Genomic DNA, 15,818 nt, shown 5'->3' with positions numbered 1-15,818 from the left:
CAAACCCTCTGCAGTAGATTGGTAGCATCTGTGACTTCGTCTATGGTTATCGGAAGTCTGGGTCCTTTCGAAATCAATACTGATATCCCCTACTGCTGGGCACTCAGTATTAGTATGACTCGTTGGTGGGATAGTGTTGTCCATGATATTGAAGAAAATTAAAAACTGCAGATTGTTTCCTTTCATTTTGCTGATAACATCATAAAGGACAGTTAGGAACGAACAAGCGACCAGTTAGTCACAGGCGACAGCAATAATTATTTTAGGTAAATAAAAACGAACTTCGGCTTTGGATATCTGGAAAACAAGAAAAACATAACCGATTATCATTTTAAAACATAAGATCTTATGTTAGTACTAGCTAGCTTAGCTGAAGAAATACACTGACTTCAGTAGTAGCAGGAAAACCCAGAAAACAAAGGAAAATCAGGAAAAATTTTGCTCCAACGTTTAGAGTATTACATTAAATTCTGCATTTTAGCACACTGAAACAATAAATTATGTGGCTACACAAAAGAAACAGCGGAAAAAACAACGAAGAAAGCCGGCCGACATTTTATAACAAGAATAGCCAGATTGCCTGAAGAAATACATTGACTTGAGTAGAAGCAGCAAAAACCCAGAAAACATCGCTGATTCGAAATAAATTTCACACCTACATGTAGAACATTACACTAACTGCGGCATTTTAGCACACTGAAACATTAAATTACATAGCTACACAAAAGAAATAGCTGAAAAAAGCACAAAACAAAGAAAGCCGACATCCATCGCTTACAAAGATGGCGGACATGATGATTCCCGTTTTATTCTGATTGTTTGTCAAGCTGAAGGGCACATTTACGAAATTGAGTTGCGTTTAATTGCAGCCTTCAATGAAGATAGCCTTGACCACCAGTTGCACATTTGCAACGCAACTCTCAAGAAGCGCGCCAACAGTGATACTGACTAAAACCATCTACATTCATATCTTTTAAATTATCAACGCAGCTGAGTAATTTACTACAGTGTGTATTGTATCATTTGTAAAAAATTGATTTTGCCTGTAAACTGGCATGCCTCATGTAACAAACTGTTATTTGAGAATAAATTATTATTATTATTATTTCTTGGATCCTGCTACGCCAAGCAGTGGTGTCCACACCTTCAAACGACTCTGTCAAGAGAAGACTGGACAGTCACAGATGCATTCTAGAAAAGGAATAACATAAGCTGTGGGCCTTCTCTCCTTACTATCTTGACTTTTCATAAGCTTATGATAGGGTCAACCATATATATCTTATCAATAAGCCCAAACGATTGGGTATCAAACCAGCTCCAATCGACTGGCTCACTTCATATCTAAAAATTTGACATTTTAAGGTCGCGGTTAACACCACTTTCTTTCAGGCTACGGAATGTCCTAGTGGGGTCCTATAGGGTTCAGTACTAGGACCTGTTCGTTTCTTGATTTATATAAACGATCTTCACAACAGGTATCTTTTGACTTATTTCTTTTTGCTGATGATGCGAAGAGAGAGAGATGTGCAAACAAACGGATGTACTAGCACTTAAGGAGGGTCTGATTCGACCTCAAAGTTGGGCAGATATAAACGGACTCACATTTAACACATCAAAGTGTAAAGTAAACAATCTGAGACATGTTGCAGACTACAGTTACGACTTAGGCAACCCCCTCTAGAAGTATCCCAAGTTGACAAAGATTTGGGTGTGCTGGTAACCTACGACTTGAAGTCTCATGCTAACTGTGGCAAAAATGCCTTTAGAACAAACCATGCACGGTAACATTGAAGCGTATTTTTGTTCAGCTTGACGGTAGAACTTTCCACATAATCTTCAACAGTTTTGTTCGACCCCATTTGAAATACGCAAACATATCATTTCCTTCGACCCACTCCGAAAGGATAAAGACACCCTGGAGCGTATCTAACGGCGAGCCACGAAATCAGTTCATGGGCTCAAATTCAAGCCTTATGAAGAGCGCCTCCAATCACTAAAAATTTACCCATTAGATTGTAGGAGCTTTAGAGGTGACCTTCTAATGGATTACAGTATCCTTAACACTCCTAAACACCCCCTTAGACACCGACTTAAGCTCAGCTCCAACGCAAACATAAGGGTAATACCCAGAAACTAGAGACACAACACAGCAAAACGGACTGCAGACACCATTTCTACTCATTAAAAGTTGTCAAATTCTGGAATTCGTTGCCGTCTGAGCTAGTCCAAGCGACTTCTCAGGAGTTCTTTGAGGAGAAACTTGACCTATTCTTAAGGACTAAGGATAATATCTTACTATTATTTACCAATTTCTTTTCACTCTGTTATCATTAATATACCTAGGTTCTTGCCTGGAGGTATTGGCGATCCACTACTACTAGACACAAAGGCTAGTTGTGCGAAAGCTTCTTCTATTCCTTCCACAACTATTTGAACCATTTGAATCTGAATTAAACATGACTGTATTCAATACTACTCTACTGCTGAATATTACATGTCATTCAACATTTACTAATTAACCAGTTCCAACAATCTGAATAAAATACCTACTACAAAATGTTGGGAAAACTTATTCAAACTGCTTTTCTACTATCCACTTCAGTAGAACATATGCACACCATTCAAGTAGTGCGTTACATATAAATTTTCCGTAAGTACTCACAATATTACCTAGTAAGTACTGTCGATTTAATTCATGTTTATTTGATCAAGAATATAGGTGTGCGGTTATTTATATCAGTGAAAATTCTTGAAATGCCTCAGATGTATATTTTAGAACGGATATCATTAAATTTTAGTACGCTTCTAAATAGTGTGATGACAGGTGTACTAGTTTGTACTTTTCACTTATTATGTAATCTTTCTCATCGTCATCATAGGTAGCTTAAACCAAACAGAAAGACATTTAGGTGGGTATTTTGGTATATCAACTCAGCAAACAGATAATGGCGATCGTCCGCTGCAACTGTGCTCAGCCAATCGTTTATTTTTAGCAAGCACAAATTTTAAGCATAAGGAAAGACATCGTCTAACATGGCGACCCCCTACACTAAACCAACGATGGACTCAAATAGACCATATTGCCACCAGTCATCGTTGGAGAGGGTCGGTACAAGATTGTCGCTCATTACGGAGTACCTACTTGGACTCCGACCATGCCCTAATACGGGCACGCATCTGCTTGCGCCTAACTGGACGCAAAAAAGCCACTTTAAAAAGACTAATTAGAACTGAGTTGAGTAACGAGAAAACCAAAAGTAGGTTCCAGGAACAACTGAGGTCACACTTAGGTAGTTCTGAAAACGAGGCTGACCAAGATGTTGCTTGGAAAGCTATACAAACAGCTGTGGAAACAGCAGTGACATCTGTTAGTGATTTTAACCAAAGGGGTACCAAAAACCATTGGATTTCTTCTAAGGCTATTGCACTGATGGATTCTCGTAAACTCATCCCATCAGGCTCTGAACACGATGAAGAGCGAAAGCAAATCAGATCTAGGTTAACCAAAAGTCTACGGAACAGTCGTGAGCAGTGGTGGGTAACGAACGCAAAAGAGATGGAAAAGACAACGGCTGTAGGTAACACCAGACAGCTTATCAGACTAATAAAATAAACCGGAATTAAGGGGCTAAGTGTAAGTGAGACAATCACAGAAAAATGGCACTCTTATGTTCTCTCAGTCTAGATGTTTAGAACGATGAGCGGAACATTTTAAGGAGCAGTTCAGCTGGCCTTCAGCTACTCTACAACTACCTACCATTCCCAGACAGCGTGAATGGAACATGGAAGTAGGTCCGCCGACTATAACTGAAGTTCAAAAAGGTATAGCTAATCTGAAACGAGGAGGGGCAGCTGGTCCAGATGGATTGGCTCCAGTTGTCTTTAAGGATTTTGGTCTAGTTTTGGCGATTAGGTTAACTAATATTTCATAAAATCTGTGAGTTAGACGTGATCCCATCTGATTGGTCGCGATCACTGATTGTTCCGATATATAGGGTGTCAAAATCATCCTGTGGTAGCCATAGAGGCACTATTTTGACTAACATAGCATCTAAAATACTAGCTTCAATATTTATCGGGTGCCTAACAAAGACTTGTGAACTGCAAACACGAGAGAATCAGGTTGGCTGCATCGACCACATATTCACCATTCATCAGGTTCTAGAACACAGGCATGCTTATTGGCGTCCGGCAATGGTGGTCTTTCTTGACCTAAAAGCAGAATTTGACTCTGTAGACCGAGAGGTTGTATGGCAGTGTCTGTCATCGAAAGGCGTACCTCAGAAGTACGTAAATCTTGTGAAGGCTCTTTACTCGAACACTACTAGTCGAGTCAGAGCTTATGACGAACTGTCATCTGATTTTGCAACCTCAAGTGGTGTCCGACAAGGCTGTCCACTTTTGTTTAACTTCATTATAAACTTACTGATGGAAATAACGCTCTCGTCGACTGAATTCTCGGGCATTGATCTCCTACCAGGAGGTCCACTTATCGACTTAGAATATGCAGATGATATGATCCTGTTTGGTGAAGACTCTAAAATGCAGTCTTTTGATAGCACTGAGCAACAATGCCAGAATGTTAGGGATGCCCTTCCCCCCTTTCTAATTGCAAATCGTTGCTTCAGAACTGACCTGCGTCAACACCTGAACTTCACGGCTGCGGAACGTGGCCATTAAGAGTAGAAGATACTCATAAGTTACTAGTATTTGATCACAGATGTCCTAGAAATATTGCCAGCATCTGCTGGGATCACTGGATAAGTAATAGTGAGGTTAGACGGAAGATACTAGGGAATGATGGTAATTTAGTTGGTGAGGTTGTGAATCTACATCGACTGAGATGGTTGGGTGACGTATTGCACATGTCCAACTACCGACTACCACGACGCGCAAAGCTGACTAGTGTTGAAGGCAGATTGGAAAAAGTTAGTGGCGGCCAAACGACGTTATATAAGTCAAATCTTTAGAATAATCTAAGTCCCGAAAATAATCCAGGCGAGTTATATATGGCTCAACATCGATTACCACGAAGCGCAATGCTGACTAGTGTTGAAGGAAGATTGGAGAAAGTTATGGGGAGCCAAACGAAAAAGTGGCATCAGTCATTGAAGTCGCTAACTTTTCGTCTTAGCCATGTTGGTAGATGCATACTGCTTGGTTGGAGTCCACATGACTGTCGTAACCAATGGTTGGAGACTCTGGGTGATATGGTCCAGAATCTATCACAATGGCGTCGATGCATACACTCTTTGTCTTTCTTTAAACCATAAGATTAAAATCGCTTTATATCCTTCGTTCTATGAACTGTTTCTTTCTTTCTGTACTATGTCATTATACACGATCTTTCTTTCATATATTACTACAATTGAAGTGACTACTTCTATGAATTTGATGCTTATTTTGTTGTGCTAAAGAGGTGTGGCAACTTGGGCTGATGCATGTATGTGTCTGGTCCTACGTTGTAGATGACTGACCGAGAGAGATACGAACCAATTGTAACGTAGAGCACATGTATATCTGTCTTAGCTCTCATAATCAATCCTTATGTAGAAGTAAAATATCAAAACGATGAACAGTGCAAAAGTGAAAACAGTAAACATGAGGTTGGGAGTAAATTAAAAATTCTCCTCAAAAGGGACTGATAAACTGAAGCAATGAAGAAAATATAATTGTCATAGCAAAGTAAAAATTAAACCTGTTTGTCAAATCCTGAATTCATTGGAATGCAAGTGGCCTACGAAATCTGAATCGTCCGACCATTCATTTTGTGGTGTTATTTTTGTATATAAACATGTTCTTTTGCTATAGAAAGACCTTGTTTTGCTAGTTTGTTGTATTGTCTTCAATCTCAGTCCATCCAGAGGTCCAGTGTCTTGAACCCTGATTGCTCATTCGCAATTGTATCATGGAATGTTATATGTTGGCTGTTAGATTAGAAAGTTCCATCAAGGTGAGAAGAAATCGGCTTGAGAAACGATGTCTTTTCGTCACCTCCGAGTATGCAACGACAGATTACAGCCCGGATGCAATCAAGGATGAATTTTACCACCAGTCAACTGTTCTTCTCCAGAAAGTGCGTTCGACAGATGTTGTAGTACTAGCCGGAGACTTGAATGCTCAGGTCGGGCGTCTAGGCACAGAAGAGAGTCGTTTGGGTGGCCGATGGGGACTTGTTGGTCGCAGGATAGATAACGGGGACCGTCTACTGCAACTATGCACAGACCACAACCTGTTTCTGGCTAGCACTAACTTTCAGCACAGTCATCGCCGATGTGCCACCCGGCGTCCTCCCTCTGCATCTCAAGCCTGAACTCAGATTGATCACATCGCGATCAGCTACCGCAGGCGTGGTTGTGTACAAGACTGCCGCTACTTTCGGACTAACTATCTAGACTCCGATCACGCCTTGGTCTACGCCAATCTTACCTTACTTTTCAGTGGCCAACGTGATGACCGCCACCAAAGGATTGATTTCAGCAAGTTGGTTGCAACTTCTGTTGCAATGAACTATCGAACCGAGCTAGCTTCTAGGCTGGCTGCCATTCCACCAAAAAGTAAAGATGAACATTGGCTGCAATTGCATGACGCCATGAAAACGGCGGGTGCAGTCAGTTGTGGGTTCGCGAAACGTCCCGCTTATAAGCACTGGGTTTCTTCTGGTTCCTTACAAATGAAATCAGGCAAAGCTTGCGTAAGGACCGAGAAGCCTGGTGGTCGGAGCGTGCTAATGAGCTGGAAGCAGCAGCTGCATCTGGTAACTATTGAAGAAGGGTGTATCTGAGAAGTTTATTAGCATCCTAAAAGCCCTATATACAAACACCTCAGGCAGAGTGAGGGCATACAACCACCTCTCTTCATTGTTCCACTCAAGCAGTGTGGTTAGACAGGGTTGCCCAATCTCACCATTCCTCTTCAACTTTGCCATCGATGACATTCTGGGAACAGCTCTGATGAATGTAAGTAATGGTGGTGTGGATCTATTGCCTGGAGAAAGACTTCTCGACCTTGAGTATGAGGATGATATTGTCTTACTGTGCGATAATGCCCAAGCCATGCAATCCACACTTAATCAGTTGGCAATCAGTGTCCGTAGGTACGGTATGTGCTTTGCACCTTCGAAGTGCAAAGTACTTCTACAAGACTGGCAGGATTCCAATCCTGTACTCACCCTGGATGGTGAGCAGTTAAAAGTATTCGAGAAGTTCGTGTATCTAGGTAGCTGCATAAGTGCTGGTGGGGTGTGAGTGATGAGATCAATGCACGTATAGTGAAAGCCAGAGCGGCTTATACCAATCTGGGCCACCTTTGGCGCCTTCGTGATGTTAGTCTGGCTGTAAAAGGTCGGATCTACAACGCGTCGGTGAGAGCAGTTTTGCTCTATGCTTGTGAAACCTGGCCTCTTCGAGTTGAGGACGTTAGACGACTCTCTGTGTTCAACCATTGCTGTCTCCGAAAGATTGCTGACATCCAGTGGCGACACCATGTTAGTAATGCAGAGGTTCGTCGTCGTGTTCGGGCACAGAGATGATAATTCAATTGGTGTCACCACCTTGAAACACCGACTTCGGTGGCTTGGACATGTTCTACGAATGTCGTCTCAGAGAATTCCACGTCGTGCATTATTTGCCGACTCTGGTACTGGCTGGAGAAGGTGGAGAGGTGGTCAGTGTATGACATAGTGTCGTGGTATGAAGGAAAGCTGTAAAGGGCTGGCTTCTGTTGGACCTTCACGACTCTCTGTTTGGGGTCCTAGAGATGGTGCGACACAGTGGCTAGAGACGTTATCAGATATGGCTTAAAATAGAAGCCAGTAGCGATCCTGCTCTAACCTTCTTTTAACTTCTTCGTAAAAAATGGTTGTGTTCTCCTCGACTGAAATATTTCTTCTGATTGTACCTTTCCGTTTCCCCTTTATTACTATTATTATTGTTATTATTATTACTATTATTACACTACCTTACACTAATCTGTTTGTTATTGTTCTTTTTTCTTCGAATTCCCTATTTTTGTGTGGCGCATATATATTTGTTGCGCTCTCGTACCAATATTTATGTGTTCAAATAAATAAATATGTTGGCCCAAATAATTTTCATTTAGTTCAAAAATTCGAAAACACATGGTCATTGAAAATAGTGAAAGTCTAATTTAAAACAAGAATACCCCATCATTCATAGTGAAATAAAAAACCAATGGGTCCGCATTAATTTGGTTTGGGGTCTCCAACCATGGAGAACAGTTGTTCTACGTAAGCTTATATCTGTAAAAGGTCCAAACGAACAGCCGATTTCATAATTGGCAACTATCTTTTATCCATGGGATGTACATAGGTCGAAAGGGCAAGCAAGCTGTCAAAATGCTCGTTCAGTTTTGGCAAATTTTAGCTTCTTTTTCTATCAGTTCCAGTGAAGATTAGTTATTTTATTCGATTTTTATCTTACTATAGAATTAACCTTCGTTGATTTCAGTTACTTTCATTGATTCTGACTTTTCAGTATGTGATCGTGGAAATTGTTGAGTTCCATTGAAATCATGAACAGATCTCTGTTAGACCATGGTTGAAAACCTGGAAGCACTAGACAGCCATTTCGTTCTAGTACGGAAGTCCTCAGCAATGCGCATCCATTATCCAGCACGCAGGGATCGAACCCAGGGCCTTCTGGGACCACTCCTTGAGCCTTTGACGTAGAAGTCTAATCCACAAGGCAGTGGAACAACTTTAGGAGATGCAGTCCCATGGTAGCCGGTGACCAACAATAGGTTCGTACGCCATTTTTACCTCAGGACCCTGGAGTCCATGTTCACCATTGGTTTGGAATCAGGGTTTTCCAACACTCCATGTACATCAACCCGGTTAAAGCTCCAGGCATTCGCTTTCCGTCCTCTCTATTTCTTAAATGGCACCCCCTCCTCGAGAAGGGAATGAATAGGACTTCTCTGACAGTGGCCATATAAAGGAGAGTGGGCTCTCCCCGCCCTCGGCCGTAACAGGGCATTCGCGCTCAAGAGGTAAATTTTGGAGTTGTAGTAAGAAGCCTTGACCAGTGGAGTTGGACCGTGTCGAATGTGAGGCGGTTACCCACCAAATACAATGGAAGATGGTCACGCAGTATCATGGATTAGCTGAAGCTAGGCATTGATACTGTTAGATGCTGGCTCAGTGATCTGGAGGTTGAGCATCCACGCGGGACCTTTATGTCCTGGGTTCGCTTCCCGCGTGTGGGATCGTGGGTTCTTATTTTGTCTCTAAACTTGATTTTAAAATCTTTACAAACTACTGTCTCTCTACCATACTGTTAAACTCCTAAACGATACAGATTTACCCTTTTATTGCTGTTCTTAATTGTTTCCAAAACTTATCACGCGATATTGCACAATTCAGCCACATAAGTAATATCCCTTGTCTTCCTTTTATACCATTCTCGATTCATGTTTTGATCAAATCCCCAAATACGAGTGACATTTTTGCGCATTTATCTGTATTGCTGTATTCGACTTATCGTTTTTGTATATTATATATATATATATATATATATATATATATATATATATATATATATATATATATATATATAGCTTTGAAAATGAAACCATCGAAAGATCTCTTTGCTCAACCTTATCCATATTCGTTTTTCACTTCCTCAAACCAGACTTCTGAAGATATCATGTGGTATATGATGCTCATACTATCATGTCGTTGGGTTACTGTTACATATAAACTCATGAAGATGTTTTTATTCCGGATTGGTTGTTTCTGATCATCATTTAGTAAGGCGTCTTAAATCTTAGTTGTAGTTACAATGAAATTCATATTGTGATTGATCTGTAAATTAATTTCCATGTGCAGGATTTCAGTTTTATGTTTCTTTTCTAGAATGAAGCCAGCAGCAATGAAAAAGTTCAGCACCAGTCATTCTTCTCCACTACCACCCAGTGAGCCAGGAGCTCCTAAAAGGTCAGTGCCTGGACCAACTTCTCCGTGGCATTTTTTAGATCTCTTGTTGTTTTCGACTCTTCGACGACCGATGTTTATTAATCCGGCCGTTAAAGCTGGAGTATATCTTTGCCTAGCTGCCGGCGTATCTCTTGTCTTCGACTTTGTGAGAGCTCCTCCAACTTACTTTTCTAATAAGCAAAATCCGTTCAACAGGTATTTCGTGAAAGTAGGGTGGGCTTGGACATGTGGTTGCCTTGCAGCCTTTATAATCGTTTCTTCCTTTGTATATACGGCTGGTAATATTAAGCTCATGCGTGGGCATATTTTACGCTTGGTCGTTGGCTCTGGCTGTTGGTATACTGTTACTGGACTTATCAACTTAATTCATGATTGGTCTGGTCACTGTCATCCAGCATCGGTTACCTTGCCTAATGGACTCCGTCCTAATCAACGAATTTCATGTCATCGAGCTGGAGGTGTTTGGCTAGGATTTGATATATCGGGTCACTGCTTCCTGTTAATCATGTCCAACTTATGGATCATAGAAGAACTCGGCTGTATGCAACATTGGAACAAACTCTCTGAAATTCTACAGCTACATAAGAGCAACGAACCGAACCAGTCTACTAATACAAGTGGAATTCGTCATGTTTCTGAACAAGAACTGAACATAATGCGCTCAGCTTATCGAAGATTAACATCTGTGATTCGTCTAATATTTTCGTTTACAGCCTGTTTGTCTATGCTTTGGGATATTATGTTTCTTTCAACAGTAATCTATTTTCATACTATGCCATCAAAGCTTTTGGGTACCGCACTCGGTGTCGCTTGTTGGTTCCTATTTTACCGAGTCATTTTTCGCAGTTGCCCGACTGGATATTGGGGTGGGTTTGCTCCTGGACTACCCGGAGATGGTCCAATTAAATTTGTACTTAATTAGCTCCTCCAACAAAATATGAATAGTAACTGTTCGTATAGAATATCACAATTTTCGCAAATACTTTAGTTTAACGTTTCGGTACTCATCACTTTTACGTTCTTCTAAATATTTTTTTTCAGTATGTTGTCATGTTGACTGATGAAATCACTGATTTTGAGCTTTTATAACCACTCATATTGTACTGCCGTTACTTTCAAATATCAGAAAACAAAATCCTGGCTTGTAACCATACAAAATACCGTTTTATTGCCATTACGTACCAGTCCCGAGGTTTGGTGAGAAGCGATCGCGTTTACCGTAATGAGAAGCTTCATGCCAGCTGCTCGGACATGTTTATGTAGCTAGAAATAGAAGACCTACGAAAAAAGTGCACATGTTTGTTTTATATTGATTTTTGGTGGAATTGTGAATATCATGAAGTTAAACGTTGTGTAAATTAATAAATATCTATCTAATCGTCATATTCACCTCGAGATTTCATCGAAAGTTGGCATGCATATATAGAAGTAAATGAGCCGAAAATCTCAACATGTAAACCAATTCTTCTACCAACCACCAATGATTAGGTTATGTAGAGTTTCAAACTTACGTTCTGACAACATTTTCCACCAGCAGGACCCAAAACATATACTAAACATATTGATTTTTTTGACTTAGTACATCAATAAGCTTGGAATTATAGTGTAGGAGTATATTTTTCCTACTTGACTGTATAGTAAGACGTAAAAACTTTGTTTAAATGCTTTTGGTTTTTTTTCATAATATCATTTTTCAAACATGTGGTTGTTTTGGCATGCAACGGGTTATTCATTAGGAAAAATTGTTGGAACAATTACCAATAAATTGATAGGTGTTCATTAGATATGTTCACGATGAAGTACCTGGACATGAAACTAGGTTAGATATGCACCTTGATTGACTAGCCTTCAATATCAACATGCATCCACAGAATTTCTCAGTGCAATTTGAAACGAGCCAGAAACTAACCGTAAAGTCTTAATCCAAGAAGTTTAATTCAACCTATATGTTAAGTTTCCAGAAATAAACAGACACTAGCTATTGGAATCTTCAGTTCAGTTGTGTAACTATTGGGTCATTAGTTCGGGATATCCTCAACTCACTTTCCGTTAGGCAGTTCAATGATGTCACAACGTTTTACATGGTGTAATACCTGGCGGTACAAAAATGTGTACTAGTTTACTTATTTCCCTGTCAGATAATCGGACCGAACTGTCATCAATAGTTTTCATGTGAAAACTCCTTAATATGGTAAGCACATGAAGTATAACAAGTCTTTCTCCTTGTATACATGTATTACTTTGTAGGACAACTATATCCTAACATGTCTGTGCTCTAATTTTATGAACTTAAAAATGCCTATGATATTCTATTTTAGATTATCATGGTCACTAACACTTCCTGCTAGTGTTTTATATTTTCACATGTGTTTAAATTTGTATAAGTATTGCTAAATTTGACCTAGTGGCGTTCAGTGTAGATTTTAATTCTTCAAAGTAATACTGCAAAGCCTGTCTTCATGCTACGGTATTATTGTATCATATATACATTATATCTAGCGGAAATGGAAAGTCTTAAGTTATGGGATCGAAATCAATACCTCGGACTTCGGCTGAGAGTTCGATATTATTCAGCTATCGATTCAGTCGCTCACATATCTTTGATAGGTAGTTGCGGATCATGATTTGCACAGGTTAACAGGTTGACTGTAAACGCATCTGTATAACATAGTATTTATCTTGATTAACTTAGTGTTACAAGGTGTATACTAGTTCGTAAGTTAAGTGGTGGCTTGGCTTTTAACCAATAGGCAACAAGTCCGACCCCACCACACCTCTAGTTTAGACATCTCCATAACAAAACTAAGCCTTTGACAGTATTTTTAGAAACCGAGTACATAAACTCTTCCTTGGCTAGTGAGTTATATGGAGTTAATTAATTAGATCAATCTCACTGAGATAAGATATAATTGTATTATTAGCAGTAACATCAGAACAGCTAAATAGTCTAGCAAGAAAACTTTTATCATTCATGAATTGGTAAGAATTTCCTCTATCATTTAAGGTAGAGAGAGTGATTATTTGCAAAACCTGAATCGGTTGATAGTCTGTTAGGCAAGTGTTATATTAGCTATTAGCTACTCACCAGTCAATACATTGCACTTTGACCTACATTTTTTACGTGACTTTTAAATACACTACTTTAACGCAAATTCGATTCAGTGCATACAAGTTGAAGAATTAGATGTTATTTGCTAAATAGATAGGCGAGTCTACACTGAGTTTGCTCCCAACAAACATACGGGATTCCAATTGTGACCCGAGTAACTCAGCAGCAGTGTAAATTACTGTGATAGATTTCAATACCCTGAGGATAATCAGATACATCAAGGTTGCAAATGTGCCTCAGTGATGATTGTTGTCTAGCACGAAACAGACTCAGGACCTCTCACTAGGCCTCATGTCTAAAAATATTTAACTGGTGTACAGTTTCTAGACCGTGTTCTCCCTAATTATCCTACTTTTTAAGTTTGTTTTATCATTGAGACGAAAGACTTTTTAATGCTTCTTTTTTTTTATTACCCTCAAAAACTAGTGAGCCTAAAATGGGGAGTGATTTTACAAAACGAAATTCCAGGTAACGTATAGTCGTATAATGCAAATTCCAAAGCTATCTGCTGTTTGTCCTGATTTTAACCTAAATACAAGATAAAAGTAGTAACAACAACTAACGTTTAATTAAAAAAAAATCAGGCGCTGTCTGGTAATTATGAGGTTTTCCTGATATCGGAGACTACTAAACGATATTTTACATTAGAACATTGTTGATTATCAACTACCGATTTCTTCCAAAGCTCTGGTTAATTATGTTCGTTATGCTTCCGATGCACACTTATATATCGATGTCACTGTTTGTTTAACACAATCTGTACTACAGAAATCTGGAAGCTCACTATAAGATAATAAGTAGAAAGCTCTCATGGGGTCTTCAATGAAGAAAATAAAATGCTTTCGGTGAGTGTGAACTTAGCTCCCAATTAACAAGTAGTGGCTTATTCCGTATTTATACCAGTCAAGTGTTTGATCTGACTGCATGCTTTAGCATGATAACTACCATATCGTGTCAGATTTAACCAATTTCACGACATTCAATCTTATTGAGATGAGTGGTTTTGTGAAAAACTAATATTATGGTTTTGAGGAAAATTCCGTTGCGATAAACCAATAGCTGAAAGATGATTTATTGAACCTCTGTCCATCAAGTCAATACCCAACGCATGCAGTAAATATTTCTAAAACTATACCACCGTCAAACTACGGAATGTCGTCCGTCAGAATAGTAAGAGGATTTGCCCAGTAACTGGGATATAATTTTAAACAAGATGTGTGTGAAATACTTATCAAACAATTTCATATCACTTTGCTATATATCTCACAAGCAAGCAATCATGGTGTTATACGGCACAAACATCTCCGCAGATTGTTAGTTGCAGACGATATTGATTCTGAAAGTTTAGCAATTATAGGTTTTGGGGATAAATATGAATTGGACTGGACTAATAGCATTCGTATAGGGTGCGGTATCAAGAATCTTAGAACAACATAGAAACAACGTTCAAATTTATAATTCGCACTAAACCACACAATGGAGATCCCTCCACACCTTAAACCTGTCGTCCCATAATGTTAATTTTAAAAGTGGCATAGCCGGTTAGGACTATTTTGAAATGGATATGAGATGATAATTTGTGCGGTGATTACACCCGCGTAATGACAATAAACTCTAATAATTATCCTATCACTAGTCTACATCGAATTCCAAACTTGATTACAATAATAGATAGTTTGTTTCTCAGCATACTTTGTCTCTATATATTAGAAAAAATATACAAATCAATATACTGAGGACATATTTCGATAGTACTTAAAACAATTACTATCTTTTTTTATATCTATGGTTATATCTTCAAAATCCAGTTGGAAGGAAAAAAGCCGCAGTCGTCTTAGCCAGAATTCTTAGAGGGCAAGATTTCGCAAATCAATAAGAATAATACGGTACCACGGAAAAATTTGCAACCAAAATAAATTTGGAAATATGTTCAAAACTCGCAAGTCATTTAACTCCAATTCCATAAAGTATCATCAATAACTGGAGTACTGACACCGAGGATCGGCTATGTTTGTTATCTAACTCAGGAGTTTTGCGAAACCGTATAATCTGTTTATAATAGTGAATATTTGTTCGCTTCCTTCTTTAGGACGTATGTTAAAGACACTAGGGAACAATACTCAGGGACTGAAATCTTGCCACGTATATATTAGAGTACAAGGTCAGTAAAATGGAGGTCTGTATTTTTGGTTCCATCTTGACTAATGTTTTCTGGTGGTTAATTACTGTTAGGACCCAAGTTGCCATAGCACTAGGAAAGCTGGATAAAAAAATCAACAAAATGAGCACAGAAGCAATAACAGTAAGTGCGACGAAAAGCCACGGTACGTGTGCCTTACGCAACATGTAATGGTCGTCAGTACAGAAGGAACGAAGGGATTAGCGGCGGTCAGATATGGTATCAGTCCACAGAGTCACTAACTTTTGAACTAGGATATGTGTGGGGAGATCTACACCTCCTCATTCAGGCTTAACAGATAACTGTTCAAAGTCTGGATGATAAAGCAATAAATTAGTTACAGTTCTCATTCTTCTTACTCTTGAGTTTAGCATTATTACGTAGTTTATATTAATGAATTAATTCATATATTTCAAATACTCATCTAGTTTAGTTTGTCCACTGCTATTTTCATTCTGACTCCTCTTTGTTGAATTTCTCAGATAATCCAATGTGGTAACGAGCCGGTACATATTCATGTCTTAAGTTATTTGCGGTCGGTTTCAGAGCATGAAAACCCAGGGATGAGGCAACAC

General features: G+C 39.2%; 1 protein-coding gene across 1 annotated transcript; it reads left to right on the top strand.

Annotated features, from left to right (window-relative positions):
• Positions 1-2,502: 2,502 nt before the first annotated feature.
• Positions 2,503-15,810, top strand: FITM2 (fat storage-inducing transmembrane protein 2). The gene is made up of 4 exons (XM_051211792.1): positions 2,503-2,673; positions 9,875-12,146; positions 13,491-13,909; positions 15,726-15,810. Exon 2 carries the CDS (start codon positions 9,876-9,878, stop codon positions 10,875-10,877), a length of 1,002 nt encoding a protein of 333 aa, XP_051071891.1. The 5' UTR covers positions 2,503-2,673; position 9,875; the 3' UTR covers positions 10,878-12,146; positions 13,491-13,909; positions 15,726-15,810.
• Positions 15,811-15,818: the final 8 nt, after the last annotated feature.

This window comes from Schistosoma haematobium, chromosome ZW (genome assembly GCF_000699445.3).
Source record: "Schistosoma haematobium chromosome ZW, whole genome shotgun sequence".
NCBI classification, from domain to species: domain Eukaryota; kingdom Metazoa; phylum Platyhelminthes; class Trematoda; order Strigeidida; family Schistosomatidae; genus Schistosoma; species Schistosoma haematobium.
This window is presented reverse-complemented; position numbering and strand designations above follow the sequence as displayed.